Source organism: Neodiprion lecontei, chromosome 3, assembly GCF_021901455.1.
Source record: "Neodiprion lecontei isolate iyNeoLeco1 chromosome 3, iyNeoLeco1.1, whole genome shotgun sequence".
Taxonomy (NCBI): Eukaryota; Metazoa; Arthropoda; class Insecta; order Hymenoptera; family Diprionidae; genus Neodiprion; species Neodiprion lecontei.
In genome coordinates, this window is record NC_060262.1 from 5,005,586 (window position 1) to 5,027,661 (window position 22,076).

Genomic DNA, 22,076 nt, shown 5'->3' on the forward strand with positions numbered 1-22,076 from the left:
GAAAGAAGAAATAAAAAATCAAATACGAATTCAGCTGCTTACCGACAGCTCGATATAGAACTACATGATCCTTTCATCTAAAAATGATCCCTGATCTCTTTGGCAATCTCTATCGACGCCTTGACCACGATTACTTCGTTATTATTTATTTTGTTTTATTTTTTTCACCAAATCTAACTTCAATTTTTATTCAATGTTGTTATCAGTTGTGGAAAAACACTTAGAGATATCGACCAGCTGACACAGGGTATCCATTAATAATCTAATGATTTGGACCAATCGGAGTTTAGCGGAAATTCGACGGTCTTGATCGACAGTCCAACGCAGATAACTCTGTTATCGATTGCCTCTTGACTTTTTTTTTTTTTTTTTTGAACCTTATTTACTCTTTTACTTTTCATTAATCTGTCGGGGCAGGGCACTTGAAGATATCGAATCACAGACGGCGTTATAAACTATTTTAATTGGTTAATTTTCGGAGATTTCTAACTGTAGAGTCTCTGAGATAGCGCGACCAAAGTTCAAAATGTGAGCGTGGCTGTGACTGTTTGCGATTTGAATCAGTCTCAATCGTTTCGGCAGAGAAGGTAAATCAATATTCAATACGGAGTTTTTTATAGTACTAAAATGATTTTTTATCTTCACTTCCATTCGATGAGAAATGACGTTTCGAATTTCAAACATTACGATAGGGTGTAATCGTTCGTGTGAACTAGGAAAGATGCGCGGTGTCCTCGTTTTTGCGCTGCTTGCTCTTACGAGCTGGAGCTCCGTTAATGCAAACTTAGACTGGTGGCAGACCATGGCATTGTACCAAATTTATCCGAGAAGTTTCAAGGATAGTGACGGTGATGGAATAGGAGATCGAGCAGGTAACAATCGGAAAGAGCGAACTTTCCACCATCAAGTTTCTTTCATTAGCTTTTATTCCGAAAACGACGTTTAAGATTTTTGAAATAATCCAACAGCTTGGCCGTTAAAAATTGGACCAAGCAAGGTTCAGTTCAAAGAAAATTCCCAATCACTTGTTAACCACTATCTATTCAGGGATCGAGAACAAATTGCAGCATCTCGTTGACACTGGTATTGACGCGGTCTGGATATCACCATTTTACGAGAGTCCCATGGTAGATTTCGGATACGATATTTCAAATTTCACCGCTATTGATCCAATATTCGGTACGATGGATGACTTCGACAATCTGGTAGCGATGGCTAAATCCCTCGGGCTGAAAGTGATCATGGACTTGGTACCGAATCATTCGTCGGATGAACACGAATGGTTCATTAACAGTTTGGCGAGCATTGATCCCTACACGGATTACTACATTTGGATGAACGGTACTGAACTGGAAAACGAAGCCATTGCTCCTCCTAACAACTGGGTAAGTTGTTCCCGAGGATGTGGATTGCTTTAGATGATTTCATTGGTCGAATGAATATACCAGTGCTTCCGTAATACGAGAATGAATTGATTGTTCAGGTGAGTGGCTTTGGTGGATACGCCTGGACGTGGAGAGACGAAAGGCAAGCCTACTACCTTCACCAGTACACTGAAGAGCAGCCTGACCTAAATTACAGAAACGAATACGTTGTTCAGGAGATGAAGGTAAGCGCGTTCTAGACATAAGAAAATTAGGATTTGATGAACCGGGATTTGACACGAATCGTTGAAATTTTTAGGATATCATGGAATTCTGGCTGGACAGGGGCATCGATGGTTTCAGAGTCGACTCCATAATGACTCTTTTCGAAGACGCAACATTCCCGGACGAACCTCTCTCCGGGACAACTGATGACCCGACGGATTACGATTACTTACTTCACTATTATACACTAGATCAAATCGAAACTTACGAGATGGTTGCTCAGTGGCGTGAGCTTTTGGATGACTATGCTTTCAAGACGGACAATGTCACGCGGATCATGATGACAGAAGTTTACTAAAATTTGTCGATGACCCTGCTTTACTACGATTATGGAGCACACTTTCCGTTCAATTTCCGATTCATTCGAAGTGTTGACAGCTCGTCAACGGCACAGGAGGTCAAAGAATTAGCCATTGACGCTTGGCTGGATAATCTACCCGGTAATGCAACGGCGGACTGGGTGGTTGGTGCATTTCAATTTACAAATATAATCTCAAGTAACGGCTTATGAAATGTTGAGGTTGAAGCCAATTATAAAAGGTCGTAAAATAGTGTCAACGGGCCACAGAAGGCGTCATAATTCCGCGGTACGATATAAATAGATTTGTTCACCTCTGGTTTTAGATGGGAAATCATGACAACAGTCGAGTCGCTAGCAGATACACTTCAGAGCAAGTTGATGCGTTGAACATGATCAATCTCCTCCTTCCTGGAGCCTCGGTAACCTATTACGGTGAAGAAATCGGTATGGAGGATCAATGGATATCCTGGGAGGACACGGTGGATCCACAGGCTTGTAACCAGGACGAGGACTCGTACGAGTCGTATTCGCGAGACCCTGCGAGAACTCCGATGCAGTGGGATGCGACGACCTCAGCTGGTAAAAAACACTTGGAGTTACAATGTCAATGATTTTACACGATTCCCTTCACAGGATTCTCGACCAATGAGTCGACGTGGCTACCAGTAAACAGCAACTACCTCACTCTGAATATCGCCGCTCAAATCGACGCTGATGTTTCCCATTACAAGGTGTTCCAAGACCTGACAACCCTGAGAAAAGAGACAGTCATACAAGAAGGAACTGTCAACGTCCAATTGTTGAGCGACAACGTCATATGTTTCTCCAGGTTAGCATTACTTAGAATGTCTGCCAGATTGTGGTTTCTTTCAGTATTATTATCAATATCTGATAGTTATGTTGAGAATCACATCACCCTGAATCATTTAAGGGAGCTGGAATCATCCAGTGAAGATGCAGTTTTTGTCCTGACCAACTTCGCAAATAATACGGAAACGGTTAGCTTAGATGTTTTCGAGAATGCTCCTGACAGTCTAGTCGTTTCCATCGCTAGTGTTAACTCAACATTGACTGCTGGGTAAGCAGTTGAATATATTTCAACACTTTTTTTTATCACTAACCTGTGCAGATCTTCTATCTTAAGACCTTGGTTATTACTATTTTTCCTTCTTCCGTAGCACTGCAGTTTCCCGCAACAGCATTGACGTCCCTGCCTATGCAGGACTTGTTCTTCGTGCTAGTACTGAGAGTGATGCCAACGTCCTCATCTCCAGTACAAAAATCACGCTTTTCATGGCATTCCTTGTCTACCTTTGGATTTGATGATTCATAAACTTTTCAATTCAAATTATCATTTATCTGGCCCTCAGGACAGGAAAATTTGAATAAACTGACTTATTGAATTGAAAATTTTTTATTACCACTGCAACACATGCACTGCAATCCCCAAAGAGCTTCCAATGTTATGAAAACTTTATTTTCAGTATTCTAGTTCTTGTTGTAGCTGGCCGATCAGTTGCGAAAAACCACCAGATGTTACGGAACATCTCACAGACGGTATTGATCACTATTACAACTAGGTCAGATTTTGAGGTGTATCCTCGTGAAATCTGTAAAATGCTTCCGAACGGAGCTCAAGGCTTAGGAGCATTATGACGGTGCGAAATTTGAAGTATTTTCGGGAAAACAAAAAAAAGGACATTCGATAACGTTTTATTTATCGATTATTCATCGAGTAACTGGTATCTGTATCGATGTTTTACTGACGATATTGATTGTTCAAGCTTCAAACGGCTAAAAAAAACGTCTTTTGTTAAAATTTTCTTCTTCCTTTTGTTCATCAGTGATATCGTAAACACGTGGGTCTTAATTAGCAAAGATTAAAGGTGACCTGGTCCTCGCGTTACTTAGTCTAACAAGCTGGAACTCCGTTAATGGGGATTTGGGCTGGTGAAAAACGACGACATTGTATGAAATTTATCCGAGAAGTAGGATGGACAATGGCGTCGGTTGAACGGTAAATTTTGAAGGTCAATATAAAAATGGAAAAACGATTCATCAATAATTTTATGAATTTATTTCGGTATAAAAACCAATATTAATATCATGTGTGATTTTGCGAAAAGAATATCCTCACTTTAAGAATGATTCACTACCAAAACTAAGATTTTCTTTTCACTAACGATCTGTATGGTGATCATTTAATAGGATTGACATTTCAGAAAGCAGATTGGAACTTTCTGTCTATACCGTAATTGTTTGACGCACCACCATCGAGAGTTATGCCACCAACATCGTTCCCAGTGGAGTCATTGCGTTGTTTATATTATGGTGGTTTTGGCTTTCTTTCTGCTCTGAAGGTTTTGTCTTCCGATGAGTCAGCGAATCAGTTTGGTTTCCCGTGGTTTAGTTCTTTTCTACACCGCATTATTCACTTTCAATATTTTCATCATTCATGTGCAACAATGTCCCATAATTGATCACGTTACTCAAAATCTCAAACAATTGCAAGGGACTTAATTCGACAAATCTAACTAATTTCAATTCAGTCCAAAACTCACACCAATTTTATTGAACATGTAGTTGCAGGCGATATTTAGTTGACCGTTAATATTCAAAAGTCTCTATTTATTCATGTTTACGTGACTTGACTCAATTCTGTTGTTTTGTTTTACGGTAAAATATTATTACCAAAAAAAAAAACAAAACAAAAAAGAACGGTTCTGTATTATTCCGAATAAGGCATCAACGTCATGAATGGCCTGTAATTATCATCAAATCAATGTCGAAGCATTCTTGTTCACTACATTCTGCACTTGAATTATCTTTCGATCTACAAAACCATATTAGATCCTAATTCTTTGATTATACCATATTTCGATTGAGTACAGCTAGGTCTCAACGTGCTATCAATCTCTATCCAAGAGCAAAGATATGGAAAACTTTGGTTTAGATTCGGTGTTGAGAGTTTGATGGAAATCTGATGCCTGCTCGACGGCATCTATATATAGAGGTACCGTGATCCTGTCGCACAAAAATTTTGGCCTAGTCTCTTCGACAGACTGGGTCAGCGGTCCGACACGGGTCAATTTTCCTTTTTTTTTTCCACCTCTCGAAGTAAGTACTTAATGGTATTAAAACACCCACATGATGTGCTAATTGATATTTAAATTACGTGAAACGTTTCTGACCAAATTGAAAGGTATGAAATAAAGAGGTTAAACACGGGAAATGATTTTCAATCGTGCGGGGAATTGTTTACCCGAGCAATTTACTCAGTACTTGAGGTCCAATTAGATGTGTTTAAGGATTAATTATTAGTTCATTGTCAGTTGAATTACTGTTATTCTTGTATTCTTTATTTCCTGGGAATTGATAATATCGTTAACGCGTGTGTTTCGATTAGCAGAGATGAAAGGTGTTCGAATCCTTTTACTCGTGGCTCTCGCGAGCTGGAACTCCGTTAATGCAGATTTAGAATGGTGGCAAACGACGTCAGTGTATCAAATTTATCCGAGAAGTTGGAAAGATAGCGATGGCGATGGAATAGGCGATCTACCAGGTGAATATTTTGATCGAAAAGTAGAATCAAATGTTTCTGAATACATGCGCAGAAATTGATATTAATGCTGCTCTGATTTTCTAACGAAAAATTTGATATCGATCGACAAATATAACGAGGTGGTAAATACTCGACGATCCACTAATTATTATCGACCGTCTGTCCAGGTATCGAGAGCAAACTGCAGCATCTCGTCGACTCTGGTATTGACACATTTTGGCTTTCCCCGATTTACGAGAGTCCCATGGTGGATTTTGGATACGATATTTCAAACTTCACGTCGATCGATCCAATATTCGGCACGATGGACGACTTCGACAACCTAGTAGCGACGGCCAAGTCCCTTGGACTAAAAGTGATCATGGATTTAGTACCGAATCATTCGTCGGATGAACATGAATGGTTCGTCAAAAGTTTGGCGGGCACTGAACCCTATTCGGATTACTATGTATGGCATAATGGTACCGAGTTGGAAAATGGAACTATTACTGTTCCCAATAACTGGGTAAGTTATCGTTGTGAATTAATTTTGTCTCCGATGATCCCGTCACTGAATCAAAGACAAGAGAATGCATTTGCTTCACTCGATTTTAGATCAGTTTCTTTGGTGGTTCCGCTTGGACATGGAGTTCGGCAAGACAGGCTTATTACCTTCATCAGTACACCGAAGAGCAGCCTGACCTTAATTACAGAAACGAATACGTTGTTCAGGAGATGAAGGTGAGCAAGTTCAAGACATGAGAAAGTCAGGATTTGATGAACCGAGATTTGACAAGAACCGTTGAAATTTTTAGGACATCATTGAATTCTGGCTAGACAGGGGCATCGATGGTTTCAGAGTCGACACCATAATGACTCTTGTCGAGGACGCATCATTCCCGGACGAACCTCTCTCCGGGACAACCGATGATTCCACGGATCACGATTACTTACTTCACTATTATACGGAAGATCAAATCGAAACTTATGAGGTGGTTGCTGAGTGGCGCGAGCTTTTGGATGACTATGCTTTCAAGACGGACAATGTCACGCGGATCATGATGATGGAAGCTTACTCAAATTTGACAATGACCCTGCTTTACTACGATTATGGAGCACATTTTCCATTCAATTTCCGATTCATTCGAAGTGTTGACAGCTCGTCAACAGCACAGGAGGTCAAAGAATTAGCCATTGACGCATGGCTGGATAATCTACCCGATAATGCAACGGCGGACTGGGTGGTTGGTACATTTCAATTGAAAAATATAGCGTCTTAAAATTGTGTTAACGAGCTATAGTGGGCGTTATTGGCCCACGGTACTATGAATATTGATTCGTTCATTTGCTTGCAGTTGGGAAATCACGACAACAGTCGAGTCGCCAGCAGATACACTCCGGAACAAGTTGATGCGTTGAACATGATCAATCTCCTCCTTCCCGGAGTATCGGTAACCTATTATGGTGAGGAAATCGGTATGGAGGATGAATCGATATCCTGGGAGGATACGGTTGATCCACAGGCTTGTAACCAGGACGAGGACTCGTACGAATCGAATTCGCGAGATCCTGCGAGAACTCCGATGCAATGGGATACGACGACTTCAGCTGGTAAAAAATACGTGGCGGTACAATGTCAATGATTTTACACGATGCCCTTTACAGGATTCTCGACCAATGAGTCGACGTGGCTACCAGTAAACAGCAACTACCTCACTCTGAATCTCGCCGCTCAAATCGACGCTGATGTTTCCCATTACAAGGTGTTCCAAGACCTGACAACCCTGAGAAAAGAGACAGTCATACAAGAAGGGACTGTCAACGTCCAGTTGTTGAGCGACAACGTCATATGTTTCTCCAGGTTAGCATTTCTTAGAATGTCTGCCAGATTGTGGTTTCTTTCAGTACTATCATCAATATCTGATAGTTATGTTGAGAATCACATCACCCTGAATTATTTCAGGGAGCTGGAATCATCCAGTGAAGATGCAGTTTTTGTCCTGACCAACTTCGCCAACAACACGGAAACGGTTAGCTTAGATGTTTTCGAGAATGCTCCTGACAGTCTAGTCGTTTACATCGCCAGTGTTAACTCAACATTGACTGCTGGGTAAGCAGTTGAATACTTTTCAACCCTGGTTTTGATCATTAAGCTGTGCAGCTTCACCGTTATTCCGTTTGAAAACCTTATCTATCTCCTAACTTAAGTTATTGGTTTGTACTATTTGTTTTTTTTTTCCGTAGCACTGCAGTCTCCCGCAGCAGCGTTGAAGTCTCTGCCTATGCAGGGCTTGTTCTTCGTACTAGTACTGAAAGTAGTGCCAACGTCCTCATCTCCACTGCAACACTCACGCTCTGCATGGCATTCCTGGTGTCTCACCAGTTTTGATGAATTTATAACTTCTAAGACTAAATTATTATTCCTCACAGTACTCAGAACAGGAAAATTTTAATAAATCGATTTGTCAAATTGTAAAATTCCTATCACCACTCTGACTGAATTTCCATCAAACTTTGAAGAGTTTTCAAGATAATTTTTCAAAAATTTACACAAAGTGATAAATTAATCAGAATGAACATATTAGTCACTTGAAGTGACACACTGATATAAGACATCGAAATTTCTAAAATCTTACCATAGTCCAACTCGAGGGGACAACCACTATTCCTATCTATTTCAAGATTCACAGATAGAGAATACACGGTGATTTTCCAATGCCAAATGGTGAAACATATAGTCTATTCATCGTACTTGATCGGCCGTCTAGCGAAGCGTTTTCTTATCAAAATTCAATTTTTAGTATAACAGTTCCTTTTGTAGTCGGCCAATCAGCTGCAAGATAAAACCAGATGATACGAACCAGCTTGCAGAAGCTATTGGTTATTGTTTGAACTCGATATAATTTTTAGTCGCATACTCGTGAACTATGTAAAATCGGCATCAATATTCTGACGGTTTGATATATGAAGAATTTTGAATCGTTTTTGGCCAAGGAAAAGAAAAAAATTTACGTTCGACAACGTTTTTTTTTTATACGGTTATTTACCGAGTGATTGGAATCTGTGTCGTTGTATCACTGACGAGATTGATTGTTCAAGCTTCGAACGACTGAAAAGAGACCGCCTTGTGTCGAAATTTTCTCTTTCCTTTTGTGCATTAGTGATATCGTTGACATGTGGGTCTTAATTAGGAGAGATTAAAGATATCCTGGTCTCTGCTTTGCTTGATCTAACGAGCTTGAGCTCTGTTAGTGGGTATTTAGACTGGTGAAAAGCGACGACATTGCCACTACCAGCAAAAGCTACTTACGGCGGTTTTTGATTACTTTTGATTTTGATGCTTTAGAATTCCGAAGAGTTAACAAATGAGTTTAATACACGATAGTTTAGTATTTCCGTACACCGCATTGAACATTATCAATATTTTCATCATCCATGTACGCAACAAGGCACCATAATTAATCATTTCATTTAAAATTTTAATCAATGGCTATTGTCTCAATTTAACTAATCCATCAAAATCTAATGCAGTCCAAAACTCATGGAAATTTGATTAAACACATAATTGTAAACAATGACCAATTCACTGGTAGTATTTAGAAGTGTTTATTCATCTATCTTTATGTGACTTGATTCAATTTTACTGTCTTGTTTTATCGTACAATTTTATTGTGATACCGAGAGAAACAATTATATATTTTTCGAATAAGGAATAAGGTAAGTTCACATTATTCGGAACTAAAATTATTTTTCAATCCAGAAAATCATGTTAGATTGTGATTTTTTGTATTATGTAATTTGATTAACTACAGCTATGTCTCAACGCGCTATCGAGTATTATCCGAGTGCAAAGATAAAAAAAATGATGGTCAAGATCCGGTGTTGGGAGTTTGATAAAAATCTCTCTGTTCGCCGATATTTATATATAGAGGCACCGTCATTACGTTACGAAAAAGTTAGGCCTAGTCTCGTCGACAGACTGGGTCAGCTGTCCGACACCGATTGCTTTGTAATCAATTTTTTGTTACCAGGTGAAATTTTTTTTTTTTTTTTTATTCCCCGAAGTGAGTACGTAAAAATATTGAACGGCCTACATAACGTGTCAATAATTACTTCAAGTAGATACTACCTACGGGGTTTTATTCCTAAATTATCTGAACCGCGTCCGACCAAATTTAATTGTGTGTGGTGTGAATTGAGAATATTCAAGCACCGGAATTGATTTCGAATCATTTGGGAAAGGGATCATTGATCGTCTACTATAGATAGTAATTTGTACCGTACTTGACAGCCGTTTTAATAAGTTTACGTATGAAATAATAGTTTATTTGAAGTATGTACTCTTATTCTTATTGTTTCAACGCTTGTGGTTTAATCAGGAAAGATGAGAGGTCTTCTAATTCTTTCACTCCTGGCTCTGACGAGCTGGAGTTCGGTTAACGCAGATTTGGACTGGTGGCAAACGGCGTCAGTTTATCAAGTTTATCCGAGAAGTTGGATGGACAGTGACGGCGACGGGATAGGAGATATACCAGGTAGATATTATGAACAAAAAATAATCTCTAGTCAATTTCTCAAGCTTTTATGCAAATTTCGAAATTGACCGATAAAAATAACGAGGTGGTAAATTCCTGATGATTCGTTGATTATTATCGACTGTCTCTCCAGGTATCGAGAGCAAACTGGAGTATCTCGTCGACACTGGTATCGACACATTTTGGATGTCTCCTGTTTACGAGAGTCCCATGGTAGATTTTGGATACGATATTTCAAACTTCACGTCTATCGATTCAATATTCGGAACGATGGATGACTTTGACAACCTGGTAGCGACGGCCAAGTCCCTCGGACTAAAAGTGATCATGGATTTAGTACCGAATCATTCGTCGGATGAACACGAATGGTTTATCAAGAGTTTGGCGGGCATCGATCCCTACACGGATTACTACATATGGCACAATGGTACAGAGTTGGAAAATGGAACTATCACTCGTCCTAACAACTGGGTAGGTTGTTACCGCTGATTAAATTTGTCTCCGACGATCCAATCGGTGAATCAAATACACGAGAATACCTTCGCTTTACTGCATTTCAGATCAGCTACTTTGGTGGTTACGCCTGGACTTGGAGTTCGGAAAGGCAAGCCTACTACTATCACAAGTTCACCGAAGAACAGCCGGACCTGAATTACAGAAACGAATTAGTTGTCCAGGAGATGAAGGTGAGCGATCAAGAGACGATTACCCAAAAATCATCATTCGATTAATCGCTTCCAACTTTCCAGGATATAATAGAATTCTGGTTGGACAGAGGCGTCGACGGTTTTCGAGTCGATGCAGTCGACACTCTTTTCGAGGATGAAACCTATCCGGACGAACCTCTTTCCGGGCTGACTGACGATCCAACGGATTACGATTACACTCTCCACTATTACACAATGGCTCAAGACGAGACCTACGAGATGGTGACCCAGTGGCGCACTTTACTGGACGATTACGCATTCAAGACAGACAACGTAACGAGAATAATGATGATGGAAACTTACGAGAACGTAACGCAAGTAATGAAATTTTACGACGCTGGAGCGCATTTTCCATTCAACTTTTTCCTCATCATGAACGTCAACGGCTCCAACACCGCATCGGAAATCAAGGAATTGGCGATTGACGAGTGGTTGGACAACTTACCCGATAACGTAACGTCGGACTGGGTGGTTAGTAGATTTAAATTTTCCAATATAACGAGTCCCGCGTGAAATTCATTGATTCGGTAATCCCTGGTCGCAGATAGGAAATCACGATAGAAAACGCGTAGCTACCAGATACAGTTCGGAGCAAGTCGACGCGATGAACATGATCAATCACCTTCTGCCCGGAGTCTCTGTCACCTATTACGGCGAGGAAATCGGTATGGAGAACCTGTGGATATCATGGGAAGATACGCAGGATCCGTGGGCTTGTAACCAGGATGAGGACACTTACGAATTGTACTCGCGAGATCCTAACAGAACCCCGATGCAATGGGATGCTACTACTTCAGCCGGTAAGAAATACTCCCGAGTTGTTTTACCTTTCCGATCACCGAGCTGATTTCATTACTCGTCCATCGTTTCGCAGGTTTTTCCACCAACGAGTCGACGTGGTTACCGGTCCATAGCAACTACCTTACCCTGAATCTCGCCGCTCAAATGGAGGCCGAAGTTTCCCACTACAAAGTCTACAAAGCGTTGATTAGCCTGAGACAAGAGTCAGTAATTCAAGAAGGATCGGTAAACGTTCAACTGTTGAAAGATAACGTCATGGCTTTCTCAAGGTTAGAATCTACCCCAATGACCATCGAATGATCCCGTTGTTCGGTCTCTGATGACGGTACCAAAGCCACCATGAATCTCAGGTGGCAATTTATTCTGTTGTACTGTAACGAATTCCGTTCCTCAGGGAGCTTGATGGATCCGATCCAGTGATTGTCGTGACGAACTTCGCGAACAACACGGAGACGGTCAGTCTAGATGTGTTCGAGAACGCGTCCGATAATATGGTGGTTTCTATAGCCAGTATAAACTCGGAACTGACTGAAGGGTGAGTGATTGATTATATCGCAACCACAGGGAATTTGATATCGAGCGCGTTCCCGCGTTCCAAAACTTGACATTCTCTGTAATATTTTGATGCTTTGACAGAACCGCGGTTTCGAGAAGCAGTGTTGAAATCTCAGCCCTTTCTGGTATCGTTTTGCGAAGTGGTACAGACAGCGGTGCCAACGCCATTCTATCGAGTGCATTCTTCACTCTACTAATGGCAGTCCTTGCTCGCTCAATTCGCTGCTGATTCAAACACCTCGATGAATGTAATCGCCTCGCTTAGTTCATCGTATCGAAACCGTTGCGATCACATCATCCTCACTTACGAGGTTTGGTTGTAGAATATTAGTATCGTCGTTGTCGTCGTCGAATGTTGAGGCGATTGTTATCCGTTCAGGTTATCGTTAATTGGAACGAATCGAAAAATCGGTTATTGGCTAATCGGAATCTGGAGGGCACAATAAAAAAAAAAAAAAATACCGAGGAATCGTGTATTTTCAGTTGTAAAAATTATCTAAATTTATCAAAAACTATTTTTCGTTTAATTCAATTCAGTATTGTGTGTCTGATAAGATTAGCCAAAGATCGTTGATCGCTCAGCGAATATGATGAAACACCCAAGCGTTGCAGAATGCGACATAAACATGTACATATAATAGCAATAAGATTACATAAGGTATATTACCCTACAAGATAATACAATACTCGAAGTTATCACGAGCTACATCGAAAATATAATTTGTATTGAAATTGTGCTTGTAAGAAAATAAATCTAAAACACTTCTTTCACCAATTCAGACAGAAGTTAATCGGGGTTTTTATTTTCAGTCGAAATGATTGAGGAAAAGTATCAAACTTATTCAGAGAAACGTGTTCAACATTTCAATGGAAAACATTGTTCAGAATTTTGCGGTAATTTACAAAAGTTTAATTTTTTACGTATCTTGATTCGAAGACGAGAGTTAAAATAAACGTTCACTGCTGGATTGTAGATAGGCTTCAAGAAGGACAGGATCTGCGGTACGATCCGGTTGAAAATTTTATCACGTGCGTACAGGTATGTGAAATATATGCGTAACGTGAATAAAGTGTTGAAATGAAATTTCTTTCTTGCCCTAGTAACAAGATGGACACGAAGGAGGAGGGGGTCAGTCAAGGATAAAATTTACCAGCGAATGAAAAGAAGAAAAGATGAAAATATGTCCGGAATTCAATAACAGCATTCTTGTCGTCGCTCGACGTTTGACCGTCGCGTAGGCGTCGGTTCGTTTACCGAAACTCGAGGGGTTGTCGGGAAACTTTGTCGACTTCAACGGGCGAAGGATCGAAAATAAGAGAGATAAACGGAAAACGGCAAATTCGACGACAGCTAAGGATCGGAGGTGCCTCGGCGGTTTTGTTTAACCATATTGATGATGCCTCACGCGTGTGGTAAAATTGTAAAATCAAGGTTTATTATAAAAGTAGAGTTCAAGCAAGTCGAGTTGAATTTCGTTCAAAAAATCTCTTCCCAACGAGGCAAGGTGTTATATGCATTAAAATGCAAATTTAAATATCGTAACTTCGGTTAGCGATAACTTTAGAAAAATTAGTTTCTTGTTTCAGTTTTTTAATACCAAAGTCGACCCGGTCGTCCAATTTTGTTTAATCAATTATTATTGATTTACAGGGATTTCTGGCGAAAAAGTTATCTAAAAATGTTGGAGCAATGTAATTTCTCTGAAGTGATCATAGCGCCGTTTTTTTAACCGATATTCATGGGCTTCTTATTTTGTTCTATTCCAATAAAATACGTACTGTTTTGATGAAATTCAACGCAACTGTCTAAGATCGCAACTTTAGAATGGTTATAGTTCATCACTTTTCGCATAAAAAATATCTTCAACCGTGTTTTGTACAACATCCGAGGTCCTAGCAATGCAAAACGGATTAATAAACGCGACCGAGCGCGCAGTCAAGTTCGTTCGTACAGTTTGATAAGTGTTTTTACGCGATTTCAACACTATCGCATACACCGAGCGAGCAATAAATGGCTGTGAATTTTTCTTTAAAAGTGCAGTATCGTTATCTCGTGAACGTTTTTCCACTGAATGGCTATGTTTGCCATTGGGTGATATTATCGCTGGTGCATGGCAATCACAGTTTCACAATTTTAAAAAAGGGATTACTGGTAGAGAATTTTTACCAAGCCTCCGGTAATCAAGCTGCACCCAGAGGCTTCGAGGTATAAATGGAACGCGACGAGAAGGGCGTGCACAGTGTGTCAACGATGGGGTGCCTTCATGCCGTTCTGTTCTTGTCTCTCGGTTCCCTAGTTGTCGGGGAAATAACGAACAAGGGATGGTGGAAGGACACGGTCTTCTATCAAATCTACCCCCGAAGTTTTATGGACTACAACGGAGACGGCGTCGGTGACCTAAAAGGCAAGAATGAAACTCAATCCTTGTCCCAAAGTGAAAATAATCCCTGACTAACAGTCCTCCAATAATTCCACGTTAAAGGCATCACGTCGAAGCTCGAGCACTTTGTCGACGCTGATATCGGAGCGGTGTGGATATCACCGATATACACGAGTCCCATGGTGGACTTCGGGTATGACATAGCAAATTTCCGGGAGATAGATCCGATCTTTGGTAACCTCGCCGACTTCCAGGCACTCACTGCCAAGGCCAAGCAGCTGGGAATCAAGGTCAGCTTTATGCCGGACGATAAGATCCGAGGAGACGTAGTTCCGTCAAGCATGAACAAGTATCCAGCGCAAAAATCGAGATGCACAATTACCTGGAGACGTCTTCTCGAGACTTGCCATCTAGGCACCAACCTTTTCTCGTCCTCAACTTTACCCTGAAGGTTTTTTGACCGCAGGTGATCCTCGACTTTGTTCCGAACCACACCTCGGACGAGCACGAATGGTTCGAGAAGAGCGTGCAAGGTATTGCTCCCTATGACAAGTATTACGTATGGCGAGATGGCACAGTTGATGATGACGGTACTCGATTGCCACCCAACAACTGGATTAGCGTCTTCAGCGGCCCGGCATGGACGTTCAACGAGCAGAGGGGACAGTGGTACTTTCACCAGTTCGCCGAACAGCAACCCGATCTGAACTATTTCAACACGTTGGTACAGTCGGAAATGAAGGTCGTTGAGGTTATCTAAAATCTGGCAAAACGCTCGGTCAGACTTTGAGATTACCATTGATTTCGGCCGTTGCAGAATGTGCTGAGCTTCTGGTTGAGCCTAGGAGTCGATGGTTTCCGAGTGGACGCCGTGCCGCATCTGGTCGAGGTTGAGGACCTCACAGACGAACCACTGAGCAACACGCCGGGAGTGAATCCGAACGACTATCCGTACCTGGACCACATTTACACCAAGGACCACGAGCTCACCTACCAGATAATCAAGGAGTGGAAGGATCTGCTCGACGATTACGCGGACAGTACGAACACCGACGAGAAGGTAGGTGGAAGAATTGGCGCTAATTGAGCTTCATTACCGACCCGCTTCGCCGTTCTAGGTATTGATGACCGAGGCGTACACGGATCTGCCCAACACCATGAGGTACTACGACTGCGGGGTCCAAATCCCGTTCAACTTCAAGTTCATAATGGAGATCAGTAGCGACTCGACAGCCGTGGACTACAAGAACGCGATAGACACTTGGCTGGACAACATGCCGAAGACGGGAGTGGCTAATTGGGTCGTGAGTGAATGTTTTTCCGAACAGATTTTCGTATCGATCTTCAACCGAATGTAATTTCCTCCACTCTCTTGCAGATGGGTAACCACGACCGCAGTCGAACAGCCTCTCGATTTCCGGATCGAGCCGATCAAATGACGATGCTGGCGATGATACTACCAGGGGTCGCGGTCACCTACAACGGCGAGGAAATCGGCATGACCGACACTTGGATATCCTGGGCTAACACGCAAGACCCCCAGGCCTGTAATACCGATCCCGATCGCTACGAAGTTCATTCCCGCGATCCAAACCGATCACCGTTCCAGTGGGACGCTACAAAGAACGCAGGTTAGTTGATTTCTCAATTAATCGTCATAAAATTTTTCAATCGATTATTCAACCGATCACCGACCGATCTCCAGCCGATTTCTTACCGATTTTCACCCCAATGCAGGTTTTTCGACCAGCACAACTACTTGGATACCGGTCAACAGCAATTACCTGGTGTTGAACTTGAAGCAGGAGAAACAGGACCTGATTTCTCATTACAAGGTTTACCAAGCGCTGACGAAGCTCAGAAAGGAAACGGTGCTTAGAGAGGGTGAATACGAGGTGAAGATCGTGAACAATCAGGTGCTCGCCGTGATTCGTACGCACGTTGAAGGAGGTGTTACTGAGAAAGTGATACTTTTGATAAACTTCGACAATAGTGTCGGGAAGACCGTCGATTTAACGGCGTCAAGTATTGCCGATAAATCGGCAAAGACGAGCGTCTACACTTCAAGCGTTCAGTTCAGAACCACCGTCGGGTAAGCTGTGGATATCTTATTTCGGTCCTTCTTTTCATACAAACCTAGTTTCCCGTTCACTCACGATTATTTTCGCAATTGTGTTTTTTTTTCTCACAGCGCTGAAATCGACGCTACGAAGATTCAACTTCCGGCTAAGGCGTCGATCGTTCTGCTCTCTCGCAGTGGTGCTGCCCACATAACCGGTAGTATTTTCTTAACGATTTTCGCCCTCGTCATTAAACACTTCCTCATACAAAGCGATTGAAAATTGTGAATCGCAAGGAGAGACAATTATTTTTTCTCTATTCATCGTCAAATGGGAATCCCGATGAAGACTAAAAGTGCGTAACCATACAAGTCGTAATATAAATTTTGTACATACACGCGTCTTAGGAAATATTATTTGATAAGAAAAAAAAAAAAAATCATCGCGTATCGATAATACATGACAACGCTTTGATGTAGACGACTTTCATTCGCTAACAATTCCCCCCCACTAATCACGATATTACCACAGGATGTATTTGCTGACGAAAATTCATTTGAGTCAATAATAATGTAAAAATTTTCATTCAATTTATTCATTCAATTATTATTCTGTTCTTTCGTACCGATTTTTTCCAACTTCTTTCATCTTTCAATCGAAATTGAAAACGAAACGTGATCAAACGCGTTGCGACAAATTCATAGCATCAAAGATGATTAATAAAAACAGCGATTATAATACGTACAATAATGTACATCCTCGAATCACGGAATGAAAAATAAGGTAAAAATTGAATAGGAGAAAAGAAGAAGAGGAGGAAAAAAGAAATTCACAGGCTCTTATATTCGAGGCACGAATTTATCCTGGCAAATCTTTTCTCAAAGTACAAGGGGGTGGAGGTCTCCTTTATTGCGTACGCAGGAACGGACAGGAGAGTTGAACTGAGGAAGAGAAGAAAAAAAAAAAAAAAAAACCTCAGGTTGCCATGCCTCTGTAAATTTACACATTTTCACCACAAGTATGTATGTACACGGTAAAGCACGTGTGTTGGTATACTTGTGTGTTCACCTATATACGTATATATGTTTCCTCCCCTCCCCTCCCCTGCCTGTTCCTTATAAATTTCCGCAAACGATTCCGACAACTTGTGGGAATTCGCCAACCGTATGTACATTGCACATAGTTAGATATGTATGTATATAGATACGTGCGTATGTAAGGTGTGTATATTCAACGGTTTCCTTATACGTCTTGCGCTTCTTACCACCAAATGGAAAGTATGAAGACGGGACTTAAGCTTCACAGAATCCTGGAGTTTGGTCTCGCGATATTGGAAGGATTGAGAAAGATTTGCATATCAAACGTCAATTTTTGATATCTACCTTACCAACGGACGGTAATGTTTATCGGGTGAAATAGTAGACGACATGTTTTTTATGGTCGATATCGAAATTGACTAGCAATTTTGATTGATTACAGCGATAAAATTCAGGGAAGAAAGAGAAAGAGAGAGAGAGAGAGAGAGAGAGAGAGACAGAAAGAGATAAACAAAAAAAAAAAAAGTATAATAACGTGAGACAGCAGAACAAGAGATAAAAAACAAGTAAATTGATTCCATTATTGGCACGGAAACGCGTTTAATTCATCTTTTATTTAATAGTACCGCAACTCATCTCAATCGAATTATATTTCCAGCGGGATACTGACGAAGTGACGACGTCTACTATAAGAGATATATGTATATATAGAGAGAGAGGGATAGAGAGGCAGAATAAGTGAGCTTTTATTAGATCGTACGATCATTGGGATATGATTCTGTCCCGTAAGCATGTCTACGTTCGTTTTACCGCCGGTGTTTTTCTTACCCCGGCACGAACAAAACTGAATAAATAAATGAAAGGGGAAATAGATAAGAACGAGGGGTGGGGGTAGTATCAATACAGATCCAGCATCAACATTAATTCTCATCAATTATCGTGATATTATATCTCCTCGATACTGTACGAATTTGGACCTGAGATTAAACTGCTTCTTTAGACACATCACTCAGCTTTAAAGTAATTTTCAGAAGTAATTAACAGAAACGAGAATATGTCAATAATTATTGCGAGTAATTAAATTCGAATTGAAAATGAAAATGACAGTATGATATTGAATAAAAAAAAAAAAAAAGTGGATAATATCCGATACACAGTTTTATTTTATTCGTTTGAATTCTGTCAAATTTTTTTCAATCAGATATCCAAGAATAACTTGAAAAGTTTTGATACGGTGAATCGAAAAAAAAAAAAACAAATAAATAAATGAATAAAGCATTCGAATAACTGTTTTCGTAATAAATAAAAATAATTTGAAAGTTGGGAAAATTTTTTTCTTTTCCTTCAAGTATCGGGAATTTCTTAATATCATGTGGTAAAATAATTTTATAAAAAATCGTCTAATAAGCTTATCGAATATTATATATATATACATATATATATATATGTACAATATATGTATATATACATCGTACAGGAGGGTGAAAATGATGAAAGAATAAGACGAAATAAAAATTGACAAGTAGCTATTATAAAAAGGGAGGAAAGGGAGCGAAAAATTATTACAAGAACGTTTCTGCACGCGCCGATCGGTACGTAGGCGAATAATTAGAGGTCCTCCACAGAAAGCAGGGGTATAGAGGTAAGAGGCTTATAAGCCCGTCCTCCACTCCCATCGAAGAAGAACCTTTGTGGAGCTTACGTAATCCCGAATGGTATAGCGACCCTCTTCGTAATAGGTATTACCTACCTGTTCGCCCACCTCGTCGGGGGTTTCGCAACCTTTCGTATCGCTGTTGCCACGGTACCGGAAAATTTAAAGAAGAGGAGGATCAAGGATTCTGCCCAATATCAATAGCGAAAAACGTTGGGAAACCGAGAGTCGGAAACTGGAAAATCACCGTCATTCGTCGTATGCCTTATTAAAAAATGAAAATAGTTAAGGACCGAGCGGTAACCGAAACTAAAAATTTCTCTCAGTGTACACTTCTCCAATAGCTGTGATAATTATTCAGATTTTTCCAATGAGAATTGTAACGCAAGGAGCTTTTCAACAAGCACCAAGTTTCGAAGTTATTTTCAATAATACCTGAACACATATGGAACGTAATTGATTAGAACCAAGTCAAACGCACTTGTTTTATGGAGCAATATTACAAGTTCAAATTTCAAGCAAATCTAAAAAAAAGTCTAGAGTTTCACTGCGATGTTTCCTTAAACGTTTTTATTGTAAAACTTGTCAAATTGGTATTTTCACTACTCAGACAATCATCTTTTATTTGATCAATTTGCGCTTTCAAATTTGAGACTGGCAATTTTTCAAATTTCGTTTTTTTATAATAATTACATATCGTTGAAAAATTAATAAATTACCTAGTATAATTTAACAACCAATTGAATCGTCTTGTAATCTTCTCGCAAAATTGATTATTCGTCTAATTTATCGAACCGTTAATTAGGTAGTTATATACTTACGTAATTAAATTGCTTACTCAATTACCATCCGGTAGTTTCGTTCAGTACATTTTCGTAGCCAAGAATATCTTTAATAAAAAAAAAATAAGTAAAAAAAAAAAAAAACCTCGCGGTGATGAATAAATTTCACCTAACCATTTCCTCTTGTAATTTAGTTAACAGGAAAGAAAATGAGAAAAAAAAAAAAACAAATTTGACCCTGCGGCGTGTGTTTTCGCCAAATTATAATTACGAATGCAGCAGCGGTAGAAGCACCAGCCGGATGCGGGTTGCAGAATTGCTAATTATCATTCCCCGCACAGAAGCTAATCGCCGAAGGATCAAAGTGAGGATCAGAAACAAGCAGGAGAACCCGCAGGAGTTTGCGGTTCTGTATAACAACAGAATACCTTATATCCTATACAGAATACCCTATATGTATATATATATACATGTATGTACGGAGAGGCAAGACGACACGTTTCTGCTCTGAGAAACTTGAATAACGACACGATTTCCGCTCACGATCAGCGAGAAAAATTTCGATACCCGATGCGAAGAATAATAAATTAACTTGCGTTCTACTTATTTATTTATTCCCTCACTCAGCGTAGTCTCGAAACCCTTTTCCAGCAGCTTCGTTAAATCTTGAAACACAATGAAATGTTTTAAAACAAACTTTGCATCCTGATTTACAAGTCAAGAAAGAAGAAAAAGGAAAATTGTGTCGACCGTGATTATTTGACCCGAAAATATCTCTCCTTTGTATATTTTCATTAATATTATACAAATTATTCGATACAACGCTGCTTACGATTTCTGCGTATTCTTGTTTTTTTTTTTTTTTGTTTTTTTTCTGAAATATTTTACAACGGAATAATTGTAGAAAATGTGAAAAAACCTATCTTTAATTAATTGAAATTATCGACTGTAATACATTTCGTGGAATTAATCCGCGGTATTTTTGATTTTTTTTTTTTTTTGATTTCATTTCCAATCAAATAAGGTTTCGTTAAATTAAATATAACGCAAATTATAATCTGTGGAAAATCGAAGGCCAAAGACGGGCTTCACAGAATCACAGATTGAACGACGACACGCGGGTGAGAGGTTTCGCATTTTTTTCTTTTGGTTTTTTTTCTTCTTTTTTCTCTATACTTCAACTTTGAAAATTGTCGAAAAAATTACGTCTCCGTATATAAATATTGACATGCTTTCGGGATGGGTAAATAAACCTCTGCATATACATGTACATATATACACACATATATAAATATATATATATATATATATATACGTAGATTACCTGTGAAAGGGGTTGAAGATAATTTTCCCGGTAAATACACAACCGCTGTGAAGCGAAAGTATTTTGGATTGGTATATTGCCTCGGGATCAAGGCTGTGCATACACACATACATACATACATACATACATACATGACATACGCTTTGCAAATTCGATAAACGAGCCGGCTGGCAAATATACGTTCAAACTAGTATATTTACGTTTTCATTCCACCCTTAACGCACGTTTTACTTATATTTTCACGAGTAAAAGCTGCTCAAGACTCATCCTTTGTAGAACTATAAGGATATGAAAAGGGTTTAACCTAATTTTGAGGGATGAATTCGGAGACCCTCGACTATGCAAACGTGTCAAGGATAAGGTGAGATTTTTTTACGCTATTCCTCACTCCTCAATTCGGTCGGCTTTTTATTTATTTATTTATTTATTTATTTATTTATTTATTTATTTATTTATTTATTTATTTATTTATTTATTTATTTATTTATTTATTTATTTATTTATTTATTTTATTTTATTTTTTTTGTTAATTATTTGCGCGTTGTGGATAATTACACCGAACCGTTTAATTGATTATTCGATGCTTTTTAATCTTTTTAAAAATCTAATAACAAAAAATACTCGAATTATAAACGAATGCTTGAATATCGATGCGAATAGCTTGGAATTAGTTGAAAATCTATAAGGTTTGTGTGTTTGGTTTCATTTTGAGACAGATAATTTTTTAAATGTTTCGTCAAGAAATCCAT

General features: G+C 39.6%; 4 protein-coding genes and 1 pseudogene across 15 annotated transcripts in view; 4 read left to right on the top strand and 1 right to left on the bottom strand.

Annotated features, from left to right (window-relative positions):
* Positions 1–22,076, bottom strand: part of LOC107224614 (calcium/calmodulin-dependent 3',5'-cyclic nucleotide phosphodiesterase 1) — a 172,830-nt gene that overhangs the window by 52,300 nt on the left and 98,454 nt on the right. The gene's annotated exons all lie outside the window — the stretch shown is intronic.
* Positions 426–3,340, top strand: LOC107224619 (annotated as a pseudogene).
* Positions 4,975–7,969, top strand: LOC124293255 (alpha-glucosidase-like). 2 transcript variants are annotated; one of them, XM_046733488.1, is made up of 9 exons: positions 4,975–5,067; positions 5,360–5,512; positions 5,680–6,017; positions 6,107–6,232; positions 6,307–6,735; positions 6,847–7,102; positions 7,157–7,352; positions 7,455–7,601; positions 7,736–7,969. In XM_046733488.1, the coding sequence occupies exons 2-9, from the start codon at positions 5,362–5,364 to the stop codon at positions 7,878–7,880; spliced, it is 1,788 nt and encodes a 595-aa protein (XP_046589444.1). In that variant the 5' UTR covers positions 4,975–5,067; positions 5,360–5,361; the 3' UTR covers positions 7,881–7,969. The 2 variants fall into 2 exon arrangements, with proteins under 2 accessions (XP_046589444.1, XP_046589443.1); XM_046733487.1 differs by having other exon boundaries at positions 4,979–5,067; positions 5,357–5,512.
* On the top strand, positions 8,735–12,866 carry LOC107224617 (alpha-glucosidase). Of its 2 annotated transcripts, none has more exons than XM_015664743.2 (9): positions 8,735–9,208; positions 9,871–10,026; positions 10,160–10,497; positions 10,587–10,712; positions 10,776–11,204; positions 11,278–11,533; positions 11,608–11,803; positions 11,929–12,069; positions 12,171–12,866. In XM_015664743.2, the coding sequence occupies exons 2-9, from the start codon at positions 9,876–9,878 to the stop codon at positions 12,316–12,318; spliced, it is 1,785 nt and encodes a 594-aa protein (XP_015520229.2). In that variant the 5' UTR covers positions 8,735–9,208; positions 9,871–9,875; the 3' UTR covers positions 12,319–12,866. The 2 variants fall into 2 exon arrangements, with proteins under 2 accessions (XP_015520229.2, XP_046589439.1); XM_046733483.1 differs by lacking the exon at positions 8,735–9,208 and adding an exon at positions 9,342–9,522.
* LOC107224615 (alpha-glucosidase) lies at positions 14,287–17,024 on the top strand. Its single transcript, XM_015664740.2, has 8 exons — positions 14,287–14,494; positions 14,573–14,760; positions 14,937–15,212; positions 15,288–15,530; positions 15,589–15,774; positions 15,849–16,101; positions 16,208–16,562; positions 16,662–17,024. The coding sequence occupies exons 1-8, from the start codon at positions 14,302–14,304 to the stop codon at positions 16,807–16,809; spliced, it is 1,842 nt and encodes a 613-aa protein (XP_015520226.2). The 5' UTR covers positions 14,287–14,301; the 3' UTR covers positions 16,810–17,024.